This window comes from Trachypithecus francoisi, unplaced genomic scaffold (genome assembly GCF_009764315.1).
Source record: "Trachypithecus francoisi isolate TF-2019V2 unplaced genomic scaffold, Tfra_2.0 Lachesis_group5, whole genome shotgun sequence".
In the NCBI taxonomy this organism is placed as follows: Eukaryota; Metazoa; Chordata; class Mammalia; order Primates; family Cercopithecidae; genus Trachypithecus; species Trachypithecus francoisi.
Genome location: NW_022681470.1, coordinates 3,912,979 through 3,936,947, shown reverse-complemented (window position 1 = coordinate 3,936,947; position 23,969 = coordinate 3,912,979). Strand labels below are relative to the sequence as shown.

The 23,969-nt window shown below is 40.1% G+C and overlaps 1 protein-coding gene across 10 annotated transcripts in view; it reads left to right on the top strand.

Moving 5' to 3' along the window:
* CATSPERE (catsper channel auxiliary subunit epsilon) overlaps nt 1-23,969 on the top strand; it is a 176,075-nt gene that overhangs the window by 96,641 nt on the left and 55,465 nt on the right. For 9 of the 10 annotated variants that reach the window (XM_033198650.1, XM_033198652.1, XM_033198653.1 and 6 more), the window contains 5 exons: nt 1,606-2,048; nt 11,846-11,904; nt 14,289-14,364; nt 19,343-19,395; nt 22,514-22,564. In XM_033198650.1, the coding sequence (XP_033054541.1) occupies nt 1,606-2,048; nt 11,846-11,904; nt 14,289-14,364; nt 19,343-19,395; nt 22,514-22,564 (682 nt within the window). Of the gene's footprint in view, nt 1-1,605; nt 2,049-11,845; nt 11,905-14,288; nt 14,365-19,342; nt 19,396-22,513; nt 22,565-23,969 lie in introns of those variants that run through there. The other variant, XR_004434164.1, reaches the window with a different exon arrangement.

Genomic DNA, 23,969 nt, shown 5'->3' with positions numbered 1-23,969 from the left:
TATGGGATCAGAAAACTAGGTGTGGAGGAAATGACTTCTCAACTGAAAACTGGGGAGAGAGTATATATATTAGCAAATGATTTCACTGGTTAGGATGGAGCATTGAGGTAGTGTTCCAAGCTGAGAATACAGCATGTGCAGAGATGTGGAGGCAGGAAAGAACATGGCACATTTGGGGAACTGAAGTTAGGTCAGTCTGAGTAGATAACACAGTGTAAGGCAAAAAATGGCAAGAGACAAACCTGTCTAAAGAACAGACAGGCCACGTCATGAAGCAATTTGGACATTATGTATAATCCAAAAACAATGTAGTGTTTTGTTTCGTGGGGTTTTAAATTGTATATATCGTTCTACTGCATGCATCCTGCAATTACTTTTTCATTCAGCATAGAAATATATGTTATTATGTCATCCATTCACATTTCTCCCCTTCCACCTTGTGATCTACTGCACATATTTCTGATTAGGTAAGTTTAAGTAGAATACAATTTATAGTAATTTGTAAGAATGGTACTGACTTACTCTGATTTCAAATGTAAGATGCATAAGCACAACACAGCCTGAACCTCCTTCACTCGAAGAATTCCCCTCTTCCTTCCAGCCAGTCCTCTCCAAGTATTGTCTTTTGACAATTAAAGTATATTCCTAGAGGCTGTACACAGAGAATGTGATATCTTGAAAGAAAGCTATGAAAGCATCTAGCCCTACTGTTCCTTTGAGAGACATAGCGACAGAACTAAAGAGGTTTAGATAGTTACCCACTATGACCCACTGTGACTTAGGCAGAATATTAAGTGGAGAAAGCTGATTATCTACTATGAGTGAACCTGCAGAGGTAGGCTATGCTTTATGCCATGGTCGCCCCCACTCACCGCCATGTCTTCATCACAGCTATGTTAGCCTGCTAGGGTTGCCATAACAAAATCCCACAAACTGGGCAGCTTAAACAACAGAAATTTAGATTTTCTCCTATTTCTAAGGCTAGAAGTCCAAGATCAAAGTACTGTCAGGATTGGTTTCTGATGAGGCCTCTGTTCCTGGCTTGTAGACAGTCACCGTCTTGCTGTGTCCTCCTGTGGCCTTTCTTCTCTGAGTGTCCGGAGAGATACCTGGTGTTTCTTCCTTTTCTTATAAGGGCGCCAGTTCTGTTGGACTAGGACCCCCTGCTTCTTAGCCCATTTTACCTTAATTACCTCTCAAGGCCCTGTCTCCAAATACAGTCGCTTTGAAGGTTAGGGCATCAACACAAGAATTTGAGGGGGACACAATTCAATCCACAACACAATGAGGAATTCCTAATAGCTCTATTCCTGCCATGTTCATCCTTGTTATTACTGAATACACGAATTTCAGCTCTTTTTTATGTTAAATGATGTTATATATCACAGTGATAAAGTATTCAAGAAGAAAACTAATACAACAAAGTGGGGAGAAGTTCCCCAATATAGTGTAAAGTTATGGGTTCATATCTGCACATTCTAACTTTCTCAAAGTATGAAAATACTTGGTCATTATAAAAGAAATTATTTTAGTTAAAAGTACACTTAACTAAAACAGCATGATTTATGGTTACTTAGACTAACCAAACTTTTCTCTTTTTTCCAGATTATTATGGAAATATTTTGGTAAAAATGGAAAATAATGTAATATTTTATTCCAAGATTAATACTGGAGATGCAGTAAAGCTGCATTTATGGACAAATAACACAACAAGAGCATTGATTTTATTAAGTACTTCTGGTTACACGTATTTCCTGTATGCTTTGGACAATGGCACAATACAAATACAGGACTATCCCTTAAGTCTGGAAACACGAAGTATAGCTTTCAAGACACAAGACAAATGCCCATACCTGGCATTTCATAATAACGTGGCTCGTGTTTTTTACTTTCTGGACAAGGGAGAGACTCTGACACTCTGGACTCAAATCATCTATCCAGAAAATACTGGTCTGTATGTTGTTGTGGAATCCTATGGCCCAAAAATATTAGAAGAGAGTCATGACATTTCCTTTGAAGCTGCCTTTGGACACTGCACCAAAACTCTGGTAAGCTAATATTTTAAATTTCTTCATTTGATTTTAATAAGTATAAAAGTATAATATGGCTGGGCGCGGTGGTTCACACCTGTAATCCCAGCACTTTGGGAGGCCGAGGTGGGCGGATCATGAGGTCAGGAGATCGAGACCATCCTGGCCAACGCGGTGAAACCCTGTCTCTACTAAAAATACAAAAAATTAGCCGGGCGTGGTGGCGGGCGCCTGTAGTGCCAGCTACTCGGGAAGCTGAGGCAGGAGAATGGCGTGAACCCGGGAAGCAGAGCTTGCAGTGAGTGGAGATGGCGCCACTGCACTCCAGCCTGGGTGACAGAGTGAGACTCCATCTCAAAAAAAAAAAAAAAGTATAATATTAACATTTTTATAAATGGATTTCCCTTCTAGGCTCAGCTGAGAAAATATTGAGGAATGTCTGAGTTTTTAATAAATAATAACATGATAAGCCATTCATTCCCAAGTCATTATTTTTGCTTTCAATATCCAAGCCCTCTTTGCCACCTAATAACTAATAATACGTTCCTTCAAAACTCATTGTCAATTGTATTGTTCACTTCTCTTCTATTGTCTATTGTAATATAATAAACCACCTCAAAACCTAATTGCTTAGAACAACAACCAATTATAGGCTGGGCGCGGTGGCTCAAGCCTGTAATCCCAGCACTTTGGGAGGCCAAGGCAGGCAAATCACAAGGTCAGGAGATCAAGACCATCCTCGCTAATACGGTGAAACCCCATCTCTACTAAAAATACAAAAAATTAGCCGGGCGTGGTGGCGAGTGCCTGTAGTCCCAGCTACTGGGGAGGCTGAGACAGGAGAATGGTGTGAACCTGGGAGGTGGAGGTTGCAGTGAGCCGAGATCACACCACTGCACTCCAGCCTGGGCGACGGAGTGAGACCCCGTCTCAAAAAAAAAAAAAATTCTATCAATCAATAGTTTGGTCTGTGAGTAGTTGGGCAGTTCTGCTAGTTTCATCTGGGTTCATTGATATGGTGTGGGCATCCGGTAATTCATCTGCAACTATATGACCTAAGATGGCCTCATTAATCTAAGGGGCCTCAGCTGGAACACTTGTCTCTGTTGGATAAGCCAGGTCTAGTGTTATCCTCCAGACTAGACCTGGCTGCTTCTGTGGCAGTCTCAGGGCAGTGTTCCAAGATGGTGGGAGCAGAAGCCTAGGTTTGGCCACATATCCCTAACTCATAGGATGATGACATAAACTCTACCTCTCATGGAGAAATAGCAAGTTACACTGCATATGGGACATGCATATGGGAATGGGAAAAATTATTGCAGTCATCTTTGCAAACAATGTCCTAATAGGTGTTATAAGTGAAATGTTTACTTAGAAACAGAATGCTTGTTCTTTGGTACCACAAGGAAAAAATCAGCACTTAGACAAAAAATTGTCTTAGCAAGGCAGCTTTACTTTCTGCAGAAAGGGCACTCCTCACAGATGGAACAATGGCAAGAGCGCACCTGAATAAAGGAGGGAAGCAATTTTTATCCTTTATGCAGCTTGTCCTTGCTACTGTGTCTTGTCTCCATTGGCTGAAGCTAGACCTCACAATCTAAGCTGAACCTGACTGGCTAATAATTTAAAACTTTCCTAAATAGGCAAAGGCAATAGGGAACAAAGGAAAAGAGGAAGTTGCTTACTAAAACTTAGAAAAGTAATAACATTCCTAAATAAGAAAGGGGCATAGGCTGCGAGCTGGGACCTGCCTATGAGCACGTCCAGCACAGATATCTTGGTAAAAGTACAAGGACATAGGACACACTACATGCCTGTGAGCATGTCTAACAGCTACATAGGATAGGGCTTAACGAAGAGTTTTTAGCACAAAGTAAGGAGGCTTGAAGGCTTGAAGGAAGTTAGTCTTTAAAAGAAACTATTATTTCTAACACTTATGATTTATTCTTTAACAAGAAGGGAAACTCTGAAGGGAAACTTTTTACTTTTACAATTCCTTCCTCTTGATTTTATAGTTTTTTTCTCTTCAAACTTTTTTAACACGTTTGGCTTAGCTGTTTTGCTTGAGTTTTTAAAAGAAAAGGGTTTTCTGGTTGATGAAATGCTAGGGTAAAATGGATAGCCAATTGAACTAAAGCACAAATACTGCTCTAATTATTTGGCAGAGTGTTCAGTAAAGGTCCTCTATAATACTATTATACATTCACTTGGGGATGAATAAGGGCGGACTGGTGGGTCAGCTCTTAGAAGTGTCTGACTTCACTGCATCCTGTTAAGTTTCTAAGAAACTTAACAAACTTTAATAGTTTTATATTCAGGAGGCCTGATTACTTTTAATTATACAATATTTCTTGCATAAATTCCCTTTTATAACTTTTTTTATGACTTTCACAGACAATCTTTGACATGCCTTAACTTTCTGACTTCTTTTTACACTATTTTTCTTCCTAGGCTTATTGTCTGTGTCTTTCTCTGATCTCTGTCTCTTTCAGTCTCTCACTTATTCTCTCCCTCCTGAGTTCTCCCACTCTTGCAGTTGGCGGGGCTGGGCAATGGCACAGAACCTGCCCCAGAGCATGTGCTGCCATCTGTCTCTCCTGTTTCTTTCTGGTTTTCCTTTTTACTTTCTCCCTTCCTCTCTTGCACTTAGTTTTTCTTGGACTAGGTGGAATCCTCGTGGCCACAGCCCAGGCCCCAGGCCGTTGCTGGCCCAGAGGCTTGGCAGATGCCTGCCATAAGTTGTATGAGTCATGCCCTTTCACCTTCTCTGCTCTCCTCCTGGCACCAGTCCTTGTCCTCTTCTTCCACGCAGAGCCAGGCTGGGGAGAGGGACCTACCTCTTGCCTGCCAGGCTGCGCGGTGTGGTCTCCTGGCCCTGGCACACTCGCACTTTCCTGTTTGGCTCTAACTTGCAGGCATCCATAGCCAGTGTCTTCCGAGGGTGGCGGGACGTACCTGAGCAGCGCCGAAGGCTTGGGGCTTGGCAGCTGGTGACCTGGGGGGCTCTAGCTGCACGGCTGGGTGCGAGGACAGCATCCTAGCCATTGCCGCTCTGCCAGGTGCCAGCGATCTACAACTGTGGAGCTGCACTTGCTGCTCTTGCTCTGTTTCTCTCTGACTTCCTCTCCTAGTTTCTCTTTCCTCTCTGCTGGTCTTTCCCTTGCCTCTGCCAGCCACCTACTCTGCTGTTCTCCCCTCTTCTTCCCTTTCCCCTAGGGAGCAGCTGGTGGGAGTGGAGCTTAGCCTCTTTCTTCCACTGAGAAGAGAGGAAAGGTAAGTTTTGAATATTTTTCCTATTGCCGGAGGTTTGTGTGAGGTTCAATCTCTCTGTAATGGGGATTTTTCACCTCTTTTTAACCTCTGAGACACCCTGACTAAGGAATACTTCACCGCCTCCCACGGCTTTTCTTTCCTTAGTCCTGACTAAGGAATGCTTTACTGCCCCTGCGGCATCTCTTTCCTTGGTATATCCTAACCAAGGAAATACTTTACCAGCTCCTCCGGTGTTTCCTTCCTTGGCTCATGCATGAGGTTACCTGGTCCACATGGCATGTGAGGATCCTTTACTCCAGGTTGCCAGCCAGTTTCTTTCCGTGTTGCTGAGAGTCCAGATTTACTCATTACACCAACTGGGTCTCTATTCCTTACCCCTGAGGCCACTGCAGTGAGGCAGTGGGGCACCTCCTCATGAGAGAGGACTAGAGACTGCCCCCAGAGGAGAATGTATCCCTGTATGGGTCACCATTTTGTTATAAGTAAAATGTTTATTCAGAAACAGAATGCTTGTTTCTCGGTACTGCAAGGAAAAGTTAGCATTCAGGTAAAAAGTTTTCTCAGCAAGGCAATTTTACTTTTTGCAGAAAGGGTGCTCTCGCCATTGTTCCATCTGCGAGGAGCATCCTTTCTGCAGAAAGTAAAATTGCCTTGCTGAGAAAACTTTTTATCTGAATGCTAATTTTTCCTTGCAGTACCAAGAAACAAGCATTCTGTTTCTGAATAAACATTTTACTTTTAACAATAGATATAAATATACTGTGTATATTATTTTGTATAGTGCATTTCAAATTAATATCATAATGTGAGTATTTCACATGTTACTTCAATTTCTTATTGAAAACTGTGAAACTCAAGTGGCGGTTTCTGTTCCCCACCTTCCCTTGCTAGGCTCAGCTTCCTTAAGCATGTATAATAGTGAGCCTGCTATCTGATACAATGGATTGGAAGTGGTCAGTTAATTCCAAAGTCAGTGAAAGCAGAGAATCATAAAAAGTGAAACCAATATATGTGAAACATTTTACTTTAATATATGTGAAACATTTTACTTTAATTTAAGTGAACGTAGTTTTCATATAGGACCAAAGCCTTTTCTTTAAAATAGGTCCACTTACTATAGTTCCTCATCTCCTTTCTTGTATAACCTTGCTCATAATGCATCATTTCTGAGTTCCTATTTCAGTTTCTTTAAGATAAAGGAAAAAAATACTTGAAGGCACTGGAAAAGCAACTGAAACTCTAGAATTTTATAATTTTTTTCAGTTTTTTAGTATTACCTTGCTCATACCTACTAATTCAGCAATTTCTTCAGTGACTTGCTTTATCAAAATTTTCCAAAAAAATCAACTTAGTTCTCAGGGAAACAGTAACTCTACTTTCATTTGATACTTATTTTATCAATCTATAATATTATATATAATTACTTATTTTAAATAATCATATAATCTGGCATCAACAGATTTGGAAACAACATGGATTTAGATTTACATGCAGTCTCATGGATAGATCTTCAAACACAGAGTTGAATGAAAATTATAGGCCAGGCGCGGTGGCTCAAGCCTGTAATCCCAGCACTTTGGGAGGCCGAGACGGGCAGATCACGAGGTCAGGAGATCGAGACCATCCTGGCTAACACGGTGAAACCCCGTCTCTACTAAAAATACAAAAACTAGCCGGGCAAGGTGGCGGGTGCCTGTAGTCCCAGCTACTCGGGAGGCTGAGGCAGGAGAATGGCGTAAACCCGGGAGGCGGAGCTTGCAGTGAGCTGAGATCTGGCCACTGCACTCCAGTCTGGGCGACAGAGTGAGACTCCGCCTCAAAAAAAAAAAAAAAGAAAAGAAAATTATAAGAAACTATTTGAAATGTATCTTAGTCCATTTGGGCAAAAAATAACTCAAACCAGGTCACTTATAACAGCAGAAATTTACTATCTCACAGTTTTGGAGGCTGGGAAGTCCAAGATGAAGGTGCCAGCAGACTTGGTCTCTGGTGAGGGCCCGTTCCTCACAGACAGTGTCTTTTCACTGTATCCTCATGTGGCAGAAGGGGCAAGGCCACTCTCAGGGGCCTCTTTTATAAAAGCACTAATCCCATTCAGGAGGCTCTGCCCTCATGACCTATTCACCTCCCAAAGGGCCCCACCTCCAGTACCATCATATTGGTGATTAGGTTTTAACACATAAGTTTTAGAGGAACACATTCAGACCATAGCACTATCAGTGTAATAACATTTATGAATATTACAAATACATACACATAAATAACAAACAAAAAGGCATTATACATATTTCAAGGATACAAAGATACCAAAGGTATATTTTCAAGGATACAAACATAGTTGTTTGATGTATGATATATTGCTGCCTACTATGGGGGAAGATGATACAGGGAAAAAGTAAAGTATGATAAATAAAATAGGACTGGATTGATAATGTACCAAAATAAAAGGATATATTTAACTCTTGGTTTTCTTTCCAAGAATTTGATGTATAGTATTCAGTTGATTCTTGAACAATGTGAGGATTGGGGCACCAACCCCTGCCGCGTTGAAAATCTGGTATAACTTTTATTGGTTTTTTTTTTTTTTTTAGATGGAGTTTCGCTCTTGTTGCCCAGGCTGGAGTGCAGCGGCATGATCTTGGCTCACCACAACCTCCACCTCCTGGGTTCAATCGATCTTCCTGCCTCAGCCTCCTTAGTAGCTGAGACTATGGGTGTGCGCCACCACGCCCTGTTAATTTTTGTATTTGTAGTAGAGACGGTTTCACCATGTTGGCCAGGCTGGTCTCAAATTCCTGATTTCAGGTGATCTGCCTGCCTTGGCCTCCCAAAGAGCTGGGATTACAGGTGTGAGTCACCATGCCCAACCATGGTATAACTTTTGACTCCCCAAAATCTTAACTACTAACAGCCTACTGTTGACTGGAAGCCTAACCTAAACAGCCTATTAACACATCTTTTATATGTATTATATGCTGTATTCTTACAATAAAGTAAGCTAGAGAAAAGAAATGCAATTAAGAAAATCATAAGGAAGAGAAAACACATTTACAATACTACACTGTATTTATCAATACCGTAAGTTTTACATTATCTGTTTACAAGATAAATCTTCTGAAATGATGGGCAACCTAGCTGCAGACCTCAGTCTACAGCTATGTATATATATATAGCTCTCTCTATATATATATACACACACACACACACACAGAGATGTATATTATATGTGATATACACACACATACAGGTACATATCTATCCAGTACATATATACAGGTTATATATATAAGTGCATATACATATATATACACACACACAGGTGCGTATCAATCAATTCAACTTTTTCATTTCTCTTTTTTTGTTTTGTTCTGTTTTTTGACTTTCTCTCTTGTTCACCATTTTCTTGTAATGTCATGACTTTTCTTTGCTTTGAAGCACCTTCCACAGTATCACTAGGGACACTTTGTATGGGCCCATGGTGTTGTTAAGATTTACAGTATTGCAGTAAACATGATAAAAAAAATATGCAGAACCACAAGAGATCAGTTTTTGCTGTGATATGCAATTTACTGGAAGGATGAACTGCCCACAGGATGACTAGTGTCACACAGCGTTTTAAGCTGATACTCACAACACTTGAGCTCACAGCAATAGCAATGGGAGGTGGCTGTGAAATGATCACACAGTACAGCATGTACTGCCATTAATTTCATGCAGTTGTGGTTTATTACTGCACCTTTACATTTGTTTGCATTTCTCTCAGCTGCAAATGGCACCATGTGTGGTCTGTAAATGTTTGTGTATGTTTTGATACATTTTAACTTCATAGTAGATCTGTATATATTTTATAGTAGCACATGATAAAATAGACTAGTATCCGCATATGTTTTGTGTACTCGTGAAATACCTAACTTTTTCTTAATTTTTTCAATATTCTAGGCTACATGGTTCAACCATGAGTTTTTTCAAATTGCCACAGATCTCCAAAAAAGTTTCCAGTGTACTAATTGAAACACAAAACCCCATGTGTAACTGTACTTGCACAGTTGTGTGTTGTTCAAGGGTCTACTGTTTATCTGTGTATTTGCAGCTCAGACCTTCAAACTACTAGTTACTCATAAAAAATTTACAAATGACCAATGGCAAGAAAACGTTGCATTTTGCAAAAATACAAAATTTGCATTTTTAATAAAATACTGTCTCTATCATTTACTACCAAATGACACTGAACAAGTTCTTAAATCTCTCTGTAATTCTCTCATCAGTAAATTGGGGATAACAATAGTAATGAAAGTACCTACCTCATAAGATTCTTTTATTCTCATTTTTTTTTCTTCTTTCAACTTGACACATAAGGTTCTTATGAGGATTAAATGAGCTAGTCCACATTAAGGGCTTAGAAAAGCACCTGGCACATAGTAAGTACTATATGTGTGCATTACTATAAACACTACCACTATTACTAGTACTCCTACTACTACCATCACTACAACTACCATCTTTTATCAATTCTAAGGCACTTTGGTTTTGTTTTCAGACAGGGTCTCTCACTCTGTCATCCAGGCTGGAGTACAGTGACGCAATGTCGGTTCACTGCAACCTCTGCTCCTCGGATTGAAGCAATTCTTGTGTCTCAGCCCCCTGAGTAATTGGGATTACAGGTGCATGCCACCACGCCTGGCTAATGTTTGTACTTTTTTTTTTTTTTAAGTAGAGACAGGGTTTCACCATGTTGGCCAAGCTGGTCTTGAACTCCTGACCTCAAGCGATCTCTTCGATAGGGCACTTTTTTCTTAACATTTAACATCTCTGAAATCAGGATGAGTCTTACATCCTATAGCAATTTAGGCTCAATGAAGTACAATAGTATTATGAAAGCACCTTGCTTATATAATGCAGACTGGGTCACTGTAACTTCACAGACTAATTATTGGCTAGTATGATGCTAAGCATCATAGCTAATCATTTGTTTTTTTACAAATGAATGTAACAGCCACATACAAAAGTAAATAAAACATTTATACATAATTTAGCAAATTATTATAAACCAAACACCCATGTAATCACCATTCAAGTAAAAAAAAATATGACATCAGAAGTACCCAAAGCCCTCCTGTGTGTTTTCCCTTATCAGAATTGTCTCCTTTTCCAAGTTAAACATTAGTCTGACTTTTGTGGTAATAATTTCCTTACTTTTTGGCCAGGCGCCATGGCTCACACCTGTAGTCCCAGCACTTTGGGAGGCCGAGGCGGGCAGATCGCTGAGGTCAGGAATTCAAGATGAGCCTGACCAACATGGTGAAACCCTGTCTCTACTAAAACTACAAAAATTGACTGGGCGTGGTGGCAGGTACCTGTAATCCCAGCTACTCGGGAGACTGAGGCAGGAGAATCGCTTGAACCTGGGAGGTGGAGGTTGTAGAGAGCTGAGATTGCGCCATTGCACTGCAGCCTGGGTGACAAGAGTGAAACTCTATCTCAAATAATAATAATAATAATTTCCTCACTTTTCTTAATAGTTTCACCACCTACATATGCATCACTAATATAGCTAAGCTTTATCTATTTTTGAACTTCATATGAATGGAATCATTGCATATATATTATATACACACATGCATCCATAAATATCTACATATATTGTATTTTTGTCTTGCTTTTGTCTTTGAATATGATGCTTATGAAAGTCCATGTTGTCAAGCCTGTAATCCCAGCACTTTGGGAGGCTGAGACGGGCGGATCACGAGGTCAGGAGATCAAGACCATCCTGGCTAACACAGTGAAACCCAGTCTCTACTAAAAAATACAAAAAACTAGCTGGGCGAGGTGGCGGGAGCCTGTAGTCCCAGCTACTCGGGAGGCTGAGCAGGAGAATAGCGTGAACTCGGGAGGCGGAGCTTGCAGTGAGCTGAGATCCGGCCACTGCACTCCAGCCTGGGCGACAGAGCGAGACTCCGTCTCAAAAAAAAAAGAAAGTCCATGTTGTTTTCTGTAGCTGGCATTCATTCATACTCACTGACCTATTGTATCCCTCCGTATGAATGTACTACAAGATATCCGTAGCCATTTTACTGTTGATGAACATTGGTCTGTTTCTATTTGGGGGCTATTCTGAATAATGTTACAATGAATATTTTAGTATATACCTCCTGAAAAGCACATATAAACATTTCTATGAGGTAGAATTACTTTTATGTGAGATTCTTGGTGAGGCTATGAATTCAATTTATATTATAATTTTGCAACATTTTATTATGGAAAATGTCAAACATATAGAAAAGTTGAAAGAATTTTACATTTAACAGCTCTATATCTATACCCACTATGTACATTAATATTTTATTATACTTGCTTTATTACATATCTATGCACCTGTCTATCCACCAGTCAATCTTGTTGATCACTTACAAGTGATCAACATCATTACATGCCCTAATGAAGGCATTTTGCGTGCCTAGATGTGGAAAGCCATGTGCTACTAAAGTGGGATCACCACCCCCAATTTCCTTGCTTTACATAAATTTTAAATTTTCTTTTTTCAGACAGTAACATTTTATCAGAATGTAGATTATGAGGGAATATATGATTACTTCGAGATGCAGTAAGTATAACTTTTAAAAGAACTTTCTCAGTATCAAATATGCTACTCAGGTTATTGATTTGTGGGTGTTCTTTTATTTAAATGGCCTCATATTCTTTTAAATATTCAAATTTCAAATTCCTGTCAATGTCTGGATAGATGTAAAATTAATATTTAACTGTATAAAATGTAAAATACTCCTTGTAACGTAATAAGAAACAGGACCTTTCTGAAGTTCTCATTCATCCAAATGAAGATGCAAAAAAAGGGCTATTTCTTTTTTTTTTTTTTTTTTTGAGATGGAGTCTGGCTCTGTCTCCCAGGCTGGAGTGCAGTGGCCAGATCTCAGCTCACTGCAAGCTCCGCCTCCTGGGTTTACACCATTCTCCTGCCTCAGCCTCCGGAGTAGCTGGGACTACAGGCGACCGCCACCTCGCCCGGCTAGTTTTTTGTATTTTTAGTAGAGACGGGGTTTCACCGTGTTAGCCAGGATGGTCTCGATCTCCTGACCTCGTGATCCGCCTGTCTCGGCCTCCCAAAGTGCTGGGATTACAGGCTTGAGCCACCACACCCGGCCAAAAAGTGCTATTTCTTAATTGTATAATTTTCAAGCATGTTTTATCACTAGTTCCCATCTCAAAGTTTCCACATACCATCACTAGCAAAAACAAGAACTCTGATATCACAGAAACTCTTTATGCATAGAGCCAGATAAAATGCTGTCTTTGACTCCTGCAGTAAGGTAGCAGCTAGGCTACCTGGAGGAAGACAACCAACATGGACTCCTGTGTGAAGGCATTCCTATGGTTATCATTACAGTCTTGAAGGATTTTCTTGAAAAAATAGCATATTTTCCCTAGAAAAAATCAATTTTTCTTTTTTTTTTTTTTTGGAGATGGAGTCTCGCTCTGTCACCCAGGCTGGAGTGCAGTGGCACAATCTCAGCTCACTGCAACCTCTGCCTCGCAGGTTCAAGTGATTCTCCTGCCTCAGTATCCCAAGTAGCTGGGATTACAGGCATGCACCACCACACCCGGCCTAATTTTATAATTTTAGTAGAGACGGGGTTTATCCATGTTGGTCAGGCTGGTCTCGAACTCCCAACCTCAGGTGATCCACCCGCCTCAGCCTCCCAAAGTGCTGGGATTACAGGCGTGAGCCACTGCGCCCGGCAGGAAGAATCCATTTTTCTTTAGTCTGGTGCTATTCCAAATGAGTTTGACTACCTGCTTTATGCCAAGCACTGTCTAGGTATTTAAAATACAGGGTAAATGAGAAAGATGAAGTTCTAGTGTCATGGAACCCACTCTCCAGTGGGAAAACAGCCAATCATCAAATAAGTAATTCCAAATACTGGTAAGTGCTATGAAGAAAAGAAAACAGAATTTTATATATATTTAATATATATGTTATTTATATATATGTATATATGTTATTTTTATATTTATACACACACACACACACACACATATACATATATACATATCAGTGACAGAGACTGATCAGGAAGAGTAGGGAGAAAACGCTGCTTTAGACTCCTTAGCCAGGAGAGGCTCAATTCCTTCCTTTCCCTTTCACCCACCAACTTCTCTTTATGCTCCTAATGGTCTAGAATATTTTTGGTTTTGTGGATATTTACTAAGATTTACATTGCCATAGAATACACATAAAATGGCCCAGGATATTTTTTTGTCTTGGTTTGTCCTCATTTTTTTTTTTTTTTTTGACAAGAAAAACCTTAGCAGGTGTAGGTATAAATCAAACTTTCACATTTTCTTCTTCTATTATTTTTTTTAGCCCTCACATTTTGCCTGAACACAAAATGATTCATGCGCACTTCATAGTGGAGAAAGGTATTCTATCTGACCTAGCTTTCAGTCCCAGTCAGATCATATTACACAGCTTAATGTGGCTCAGAAAACTAATTTTACAACTCATTCTTCATTGCTCCAAAGGTATTATTAATATGAGGGGAAAATGGGTAGGAGCCAGAGGAGGAACCCACACAGTGGCTGCCACCTTCAGGCAGGTCAGCAGCAAAACCCCATTACGCAGGGACGGTGTTAATGAAATAGGGTGGTTGAAATGCTGATAGGATGCTCATTTCTGTTTCCCATCGCATTAACCCTATGGTGGCCAAAACATGGGATACCATGAGGTGGGAGCAACTTTACAATAGGACCAGCATGCAGAGCTGCCTTAGCAGAAGCAGAGAACTGTTACCAGCAGCACCATCCTCCAGGCCTCTAGAAATTCAAGTGGGAGGTCAATCACACCGTGTACCTGGGACTTTGCACTTGCTCTACAGAAAGACAGTGTCATGCCTGTCTCTCGTATAAGACAATAACCTGCACAAATTGTTTCCCTCATATGAGACAATAACCTGCATGGATTGTTTCTCCTAGACACAACAACACAGGTCTTGTGATGGTTCAACTTCGGCCTAGTGAATATTCAAAAACATGTCCAATAGCCCAAAAGGTAAGTGACATGGGTTGAAGACCCAAATATTTTACTTCAAGAATGTAGGCCGGGCACGGTGGCTCAAGCCTGTAATCCCAGCACTTTGGGAGGCCGAGACGGGCGGATCACGAGGTCAGGAGATCGAGACCATCCTGGCTAACACGGTGAAACCCTGTCTCTACTAAAAAATACAAAAAAAATTAGCCGGGCGAGGTGGCGGGTGCCTGTAGTCCCAGCTACTCGGGAGGCTGAGGCAGGAGAATGGCGTGAACCTGGGAGGCGGAGCTTGCAGTGAGCTGAGATCCGGCCACTGCACTCCGTCTCAGAAAAAAAAAAAAAAAAAAAGAATGTATAGGTGGTCAACCAAATAATGCATAAAGTACCTCCATACAATACCACCCTCCTATTACTTAGCAACTCTGTGGAATGTACCACTGTAAAGATAGCCTCACTTCATTTTGAAGACAGAAGATTTCTGCCCTCTGTGAGTTTATTGTCTAAAGTGGGATATATCAACACATACAAAAATGTAAAACCATTGGTTCCTGAAGTTATGAAGATATATAAAATTGTGTAAAGGAAAACTGAAAATAAGTGGGAATGACAAAAGTTGGATATGGTTTGTCAAAGAAGAGACTGCCGGCCACATCCATATTTATCCTGCACTTATTTCTTCAAAAAATCATTTATTCATAATTTTAAAAAAAAGAAAAATCATTTATTCGGTTTTAAAAGTTTATTGTATGCCTACTCAGTGTTGCTGTGTGTCAGTCTATGTACTCAGTAATGGCAGTTACAAAAATAAAAAGACAGAGTACCTTCCCTAGAGGTAAACATAAACTAGCTTAAGAGAACATGGTATACACAGTTCTCAAACAGCCCAGAGGAAAGTAAACTAAGGAAGTTGACTGAGATTGGGAGGGGAAAGGTGAAAAGAAAGGGATACACAAAATGACCAGTGATGAATGAGTAGAAGTTCAACAGGCAGGTGCAAAAACATTCCAGGAAAAGGCATGGAGGAATGAAATAGTATCAGGGTGTTCAGGTAACTGAACATTTTTATTGTTATATTATATACTATTATATTACATTATTGTGAAATTAAACATAAATTCTTAACAACCCCACCTCCTTTGAGTCTATATTTCACACTTGTCTCCTCTCTCTATTACTTCTCAGCCTAACATTCAATAAACATATATGGAGCACCTACTGTAGACCAGGCATTGTGTTACATATGGGGAATACAAAGCAAAATAGGACCTGCCCCCTCCCATTCAGAACCCAAGCGTGAGAAACCTGTGTTCCCACCAGGGTAGGTTCCATACATTTAGAGGGAGCCTTGAACTGAGGCAGACGTGATCCATCCTTGAGCACTGCGGACACACGCTGCTTCCCCAGGAAATCACCTGCAGGTGCACACCAACAACTCCCCTGTCTGCCTACCACATGCCAGCTTAATCCATGTAGGAAGTAACAGCCACAACCTAGCAAGTTCCTGCCCTAGCCTAGGTCTGCAGTTTCTATCTTTAACTGCTTTTACCCTCTTCCTTTATGGATGCCTTCCCGAAGCACCATGGTTTCTTCTAGCCCTCTCTAATCTATAGATCTTTTTAGGGATCCCTATTCATTCTATCCTGCCCAGCCAAAGCATTACAAAATCAGATTCCTCTAACCCGAGTTTGGGTCCATGCTCTACCACCCACTGGCTTGGGTTGGCTACTTACTCTGAGCCTCAGCTGCCTCATTTGTAAAAGGGAAAATGTACCATCTATCTTATGGGGTTGTCAAGAGTATTAAATGAGATTATTCATGTAAAGTACCTAAAACAATGCCTATTACATAGTCATTATCTAATATGCTGGTTTCTTCCTTCTGTTTCCTCTTTGGTATCCTGCAGACAAGGACAGGACAAATCTAGCCATCCTCTGTGTCCAATGCAGGTGGTTTGTCCTGACCTACCCACTGAAATAGAATGAAGAAAGATGCAGTAGCCCTTTCAGGCAACAGAAAAATGTGGCCTTGTAGAGGCAGGTCCTCTAATCAGTCAAGGAAATCAAAACGTGTACACAACTGCGCAATATGCCTTCAGCCATAAGGTCCCTTCCTTGTGCTCCCATACTCATGGCTTAGCAAGCCATCAGCCTCCCAGATAAATATTGTAGAGACACAGGGCCCAGCTCTGTGTATACACAGAACCATGGCCTACAGACTTATCCCACTGGGTGAAGTTAGGCCCTTGCTAAACCTGCTAGACCCAATGGACATGGACTGCGCTATTTGAATAGGAGCCTGTTGTCTTTGTCATTTAGTGTTCAGAGCCTGCAGCAGAGCAGCAAATAGAACTGGGAGCTCCAACAAAGCTGCATCTCATTTTTTAACCATGCACCAACAACTGGAAATGCAGCAATGCAGGCCAGCCCCCAGAGGGCCTTAGTAAATCCTTCTGAGATGAATTTTCCCAGGGACGGATGACTGCAACATTGTCCAGTGCATTATCTAACAGCATTTTTGTGTTGAGGGCCTGTCTCAGGTCAGTTAATCTGTCTGGTTAGAAGAAATACGCTGTGTCCGACTCTTGGTTAAGGCAGGAGCTGTCCGGCTCCGTCTCTGCACTGAGGAGAAATGTTGTCATTTAGGCTATATGCCAGAATCTCTCTAATTAGGTGTCCAGTTCTGGGGAATATGTCAGCCCTGCAGCAGTGGGTACTCTAGAAAACAGGATCATTCATGCTCCCCACACTATACCTGCAACTCCTTTTCAATAGCCACCTACAGGTTAACTCACATTTTTAATCCTAGCCATGGTTGTTGATCCTGAGGCTTGGGGTGATTTTTTTCAGCTAGGACAAGGAAGAGAAGAAATATTGCAAATGAGATCATCAAGCGACGGTGGGTCCTGACTATGATAGATTTGAGAACCTTTGTCAACCCTTATATAGGTAATTTAGTAAAGATATAGGGCAGGCCAATGATTCTGATCAGGAAAGCAAAGATTTCATGATGGTGGGTGGTGAGGACTGCGGGTAGAGTGGTTGGGAGAACAAATCAGGCCCTGTGCATGAAATCAAGTGGTCCAGGAAACAAAATCCATGAACTCCCACTGTGGAGCATGCCTTTGAAATGAAGACTGAAAGGTCTTGGTTGAGCAGGGTCAGCTCTTTAAGGCCACCAAACTTGGCTGGACATCGTTCTTCTATCCCCACCCTCCTGACCGCCAAGTCCTTCTGATAGGGTAGGGAGTATTAGAGTTTTTCCAGATTTGCTTTGTGGAAATGTGCAATATCCGAGGACATGCGTAAGGCAGAACACAAGTGTGTAGACCCTACTGAGACAGTCTGCTGGAAGGGCAGGGGTCCTGGAGCCGGGTGGAAATGGAAGTAGGTATCCCAGTGGAAGGAGAACCAGGACCCTGGTTACAAGAAGCCACGACTCTCTGCCTGGAAAATTGACAGGTCTTATAAATGAAGCATTCATTCACTTTAACTCTCACTATCTCTGTAAGCCTCCCTTTAATGTCTGTATAGTAATTAATTGTATTTTAGTTCCATGGAACCCGTATATTATTTTTAAGCAACATGTATCTAAGCATTACAAGCAGGGTAAGATATTTTGCAGCCGTTCATTTTCCTAATAACTGAGCTTTAATGAAGCTAATAGTCTCATCTTTAGATATAATGCATTCCAGCTACCAGATAGAACCTATCTTCTTAGCAAAGTTCCATGAAATTCTATTTTAATTTTTGTGTGTAATATTCATTCTACCCTGTTCTTACTGCAAAAGTATTGAATCTGTTAAAAAGAGAGGGTAAAAATGGCTACTCACAGTAGAGGTACATTTGGGAATAGATGCAATCTATTTATTGCATCAGATTCTAGTGGGATTTTATTTGGTTGAGAGTGAGCCTGTCCATATCAAATGCCTTCTTGGGCATTTCTAGCCCATGAAACAAGGCACCATGGCACAGCCTGTCTCTATGATGCCATCGTTTGATTTTGCACTTGCCTTTCTCCACTGTATCCCAAAGTTGACTTACAGAGAAGCGTGGGCTCTGTTAACAAACAAAGCTATAGGATCCACAGGTCATTTGTTTTCAAACAAAGCACGTATGTGCATTTCTTTAAAAAAGCAATTATGAGTAATGTTTCGATGAAATATCCATAAAATGAGGACAGTGGTTTACTCGTTAATTAGCCTGTGGCCAGTGCTCCTTTGAATACAGTTATTGCTGCTTACAGGAGGAATAACGATGGTGAGATGCTGTTTCACGTGATGCTTAGTACCCTGAGAAATTACTGGTCTACAAAAGTGAAAACAGAAAGTCAGATTAGTAGCTGGACGGATTATAGAAACCTGCCAGCTGAGTCAGAGGTACATACTGGAAGTAGGGAGTTGATAGTCATGGTTGTAGAGAAGCAGGTAAAAGATGAGTTTGGGCCGGGCATGGTGGCTCCCACCTGTAATCCCAGCACTTTGGGAGGCAGAAACGGGTGGATTACCTGAGGTCAGGAATTTGAGACCAACCTGACCAACATGGTGAAACCCTGTCTCTAATAAAAACACAAAATTAGCTGGGTGTGGTGGTGCATGCCTATAATCCCAGCTACTTGGGAGGCTGAGGCAGGAACATTGCTTGAACTCGGGAGGCAGAGGTTGCAGTGAGCCAAGATCGCACCACTGCACTGCAGCCTGGGTGACAGAACAAGACTCCATCTCAAAAAAAAAAGATGACTTTGGATCAGTTCCCTGAGATACAAATGTAAGAAAGGAGAGACCCAACCTTTGGGCCTCATGAGCAGTAAAGACAAAAGGAAGCAGAGAAAAAAAGTGATCAAGGAAAGAGGAAGAAAACAGTGCAGAGCAGTAGTATAAGAGAACCCTAGATTTTAAAGTCATTATTTTAAATCTAAAATGTAATTGGTTTTAGCTGTCATGATATTTTAGATCATATGAATCAGAACTGCTGAACTCACTACCTAAGTTACTTCATTTTAGGTGTTCCAGATAGCTGTTGGCTGTGATGATAAAAAATTCATTGCAGTTAAAGGGTAAGTATATTTCCATTTGACCTGTTACTCTTTAAGTTTTAGAACAAATGATAAACTTAATAATTCATAGTAATAATAGCCTAATGACTGACACATTCACAACGAGATCCAAAACTGAATTGACGTTCATGCCTAGATTCAATTGGTTTAAACTTTTGCCAAATACTATATTTGAATCATACTAAAAATAAAAATAATTAGCCTCTTTCTCTATTACCAGCATTTTTTCTTCACCTTCCCTTTTAGTAAGCCAGTTTCTATCCTTCACGGTTGCCTGTCTCAATTCTTCAGTCTACGGCTCATTCCCAGAAACATAAGAGGGAGAAACACCTGTTTTCCATCCTTCTCAAACCAGTTATAGTTTCATTTCCATCAGAGAACTGCTTACACCCATATCAGAGAAGCCTCAGTTTCTGCACCATTTTCTATGGGAAATTTCTTAGAACAAGCCTAGCAGAACCTCAGTGATGCCCCAGAGAATCCCAACGTGTGAACTGTGTCAGTGCTGATATGGTTCACGATGAAGCACATTGGACGCCGTGCCTTCCATTCACCATAGCGCTCTTTCTTCTACATGGGAGAAAATCAAAGGCAGCATACACAGATCTGTTTAGCTGAGGCTACATGTATAACAGAGACAGAAATTTATGGAGATTCCTTTCCTTCAGTCAGGAGTGAGAGTAGGGGAACATTGACTTTATCTGAGTATTGATGAAATGACTTGCTCACATCCAAAGCAAGTGTCTGCTCCTCTGTCGTTCTCATAATCTTTTAATTATTACTGAGTTGTAATAATCAATTGCTGGATTGATAAGTATTTGCATCTCATTCATCATTTCCTAAATTTGCATTTGCTAACATCTTTGCACCCATAATTCCTTTCCCAGGAAATGCAAAAAGGCTAGCTGATTTATACAGCCGGTATCATCCTATTTCAGGGATGATTTACATCTTTGCTCCTTAGAGCATGGCCTATGGACCAACACTGGCATCACCTGAGAACTTGTTAGAAATGCAGATTCTCAGGTCTCATCCCACACCTGCTGAATCAAAATCTGCATTTTAACAAAATTTCCAGGAGATTACAAGGGGCACTAACATTTGAGAATAACTGGTGTAAACATGTTACCAGTTCCCAGTACCACTGCATTCAGAATTCCTTCTCAGGCCCGATTTCCTTCTAAAGTGAGATGGAAAGCAGCTTGAAGCAGTCTGTTTCTAGAAGGGTCCAAATAATAATTATCAAGCTCATTTACTCATCAAAATCACTTGGAGAACATGTTTTGAAAACACAGATTTTAGGACCTTACTCTGGGCCTCTTAGTCAATGACCCACTTCCCTGGAACCCTAAAAGCTCTAATATCTTGGGCTCAGGTTGCAGTGGGCCTATGGTTTTTACAGTCACCATGGGAGACCTGGAATAGCATGGGGTCCAAAATACTTCTGGAGAGCCAGGAGACTTGTCACTGAAGGGGAGTTGTCAACTCTTGGAGTCCAATTTGGGTTCGGGGTGAAGGATGGTCTAGACTTCCAATATCTATCTAAAAATGGTGGTGACAAGGGTTCTTTCTAAGTTCCACGGGAAGCAGCCAGCTAAAATGGTCAGATGAATAATTTACCCAACTAAAAACTCCTATAATTACAACGACCATTATAGCCTTCTGTCTTACGAACCCTAACTAGAAATTATGTTAATCCGTAAAATAACTCCTTACCTGCACAATAGTAGCAACTAGAAATCTTGTGTTTAAAAAAAGTTTACGTCTAATAAAACAGTCCAAAGAAATTTGTTTTCATTTTGATAGATTTTCTATGAGTTTTTATTCTTGTTTGTGTGTGCATGTGTGTGTTTTACCATGGCAGTTTTTTAAAAAGTGTGATGAAATTCACATAATATAAATTTACCATTCTAAAGTATACAATTCAGTGGAATTAAGTACCTTCACAATGTTGTACAGCTAGCACCACTATCTAGTTCTACAATATTTTTGTCACCACAAAAGGAAACTCTTTACTCAGTTAGCAGTCATTTCCCATTCTCCATTTCCCCCAGCCCCTGGCAACCACAATCTGCTGTCTCAAAACCATAATCTCTAGGGATTTGCTGCTCTGAATATTTCATATAAATGGAATCCTACAATATATGACCTTTTGTGTCAAGCTACATTCACTTAGTGTGTTTTTGAGGTTCAACAGGCATATATTAGTCCTTCCTTCCCTTTTATGGCTGAGTAATATTCCATTGAATGGATATACCACATTTTGTTTAACCATCCAGCAGTTCATGGATATTTGGGATGTTTCTACCTTCTGGCTTTTGTGAATAGTACAGCTATGAATATTTGTGTACAAGTGTTTGAACACCCGTTTTGAATTATCGTGGGTATGTACCTGGGAGTGGAATTGCTAGGTTGTATGGTAATCCTATGTTTAACTTGTTAAAGAACCTCCAAGCTGTTTTCCATAGCAGCTGCACTGTTTTACATTATCACCAGCAATATATATGGGTCCCAATTTCTCTGCTTCCTTGCCAACTCTTGTTTCTTTCTGTGTTGGGGAGTTTTGGGTTTTTGTTTTGAATTGACAGATAAAATTATATGTATTTAGCAGGTACCACATGATGTTTTAAAATACATTGTGGAGTGACTGAATCTAGCTAGTTAACATATGTATTACCTCACATAGTTATCATTTTGGTGGTGAGGAAACACTTCACATCTACTCTCTTTGCATTTTTCAAGAATACAATATATCATGAACTAAAGTCACCGTGTTGTACAATAGATCTCTTGGAACTTATCCTCTTATCTAATTGAAATTGTCCATCTTTTGAGCAACCTCTCCCAAAGCCCTGCATTCGCTAAAATTTTTAATAAGCACGTATCAAATATAAGAGATAAATCAGTAGATTTCAAATTCTGGTATCTCCTGAAACATTTATGAAACTGATGTTTTAAAAACAGAAATGCTAAGGCCACACACTAACCAGAGATTCTAATTCGGTAAATGATGATTCTGTGACACTCTCCAGTTTGAGAATCAATGAGTTAAATGATTAAATGTGTGCAGATATTTAAGAAATGATATTACAACTTCATTATGTTTTGTTTTTTGTAGATTTAGTAAAAAAGAATGTCATCACCATGATTTTTCATACGTGATTGAAAAGTAAGAAATTTTTTTAACATAACACTGAGTTTTATATTAACATAGTACCAATACTTTACAATCAGTACTTATTCAGTGGATTATTATTAGCATCCATATGTTTGGCTTGACACTGTGCAGTCAGTTTTATCATTAAGCAAAATGTGTAGATGGTATAATTAACTTTCCTGAAACATACAAGAGAGTCAGTCTCCCCCTTCAATGTAATTGGATAAACAAAGCAAACCTCATTTACATATATGTAGTCTCAAATCTCATATTGCTCCCTGTAATTTAAGGAAGACATACAAGAATTTTTTTTGCCTACATACTTATTCTCAAATTCTACATGACTGAAGCCAGGTGCAGTGGCTCACGCCTGTAATCTCAGCACTTTGGGAGGCCGAGGCAGATGGATCACCTGAGGTCAAGAGTTCAAGACCAGCCTGGCCAACATGGTGAAACCCCATTTCTACTAAAAATACAAAAAACTAGCCGGGCATGGTGGCTGAAATTCTACGAGACTGTAGTTCAGCTTGTTAGAAGTAATATATTTACCCGGAAAGTCCTGACATCAAATATTCTACTAACTGAACTTTTCTCTAGATTTTATATTTAATTGTATGCATATTTATTTTTAATAATGTGCTGTATTAAACATATAACTAAACAAAATTTGACTTTTACCTTTGTCAGATAAAGATCTTCATTTTTAAAATGTTAAATATTTATTAGACCGTCAAAATATAGAAGTCCACAGCCTCTGAAATATTTACAAGCATCTTTGAAAAAGCTGTGAAATTTATTAATTCTAATTCGAAATTTATTATTTAAAATAATAATTTATTAATTAAAATAAATGAAAGAATGTTTAGCCAGTAGGCACATTCTTTAAGTGATTTCATTCATTAAGGTAGGGTGGAGAGTGGCCCAGCCGAGATGCTCCAGGTTGCAATGCTTAGTGAAAGCCGTTGGTAAAATACAAGGATGAGAAGAAAATGTTTAATAGTTGATGAGGACACCACCTTTTAGTGTCTAGGTGGCAGCTGCGCCTGAAAGGCAAGAATATGAAATAGACTGTGTCACTGTGATGGGGATTTCCTGAGTCTGTTTCCTGCCACATGGTAACATATATAGAACATGTGGCTGGTAACAGTGATTCAAGTATGAGGACTGAGAAGACAGGGAATGTGGGGGAGGTGATTTTGAAGGAATAAGTCCTTGAGTTCATGAACATGAAGCATTCCACTCTAGTGAGAAATCTAAATTAGGAAATATCTGAAGTTTTAAAATACACATCTATTGTTACTGATTCTGAAGTATCCTATTCTTTCATCTGTTAATATTCTGGAGAGAACTGCATTGGAACAGCCCAACGAACACGGGCTTTATCGTCACGCATCCTGCTCAGTAGTCAAGCAAGGTC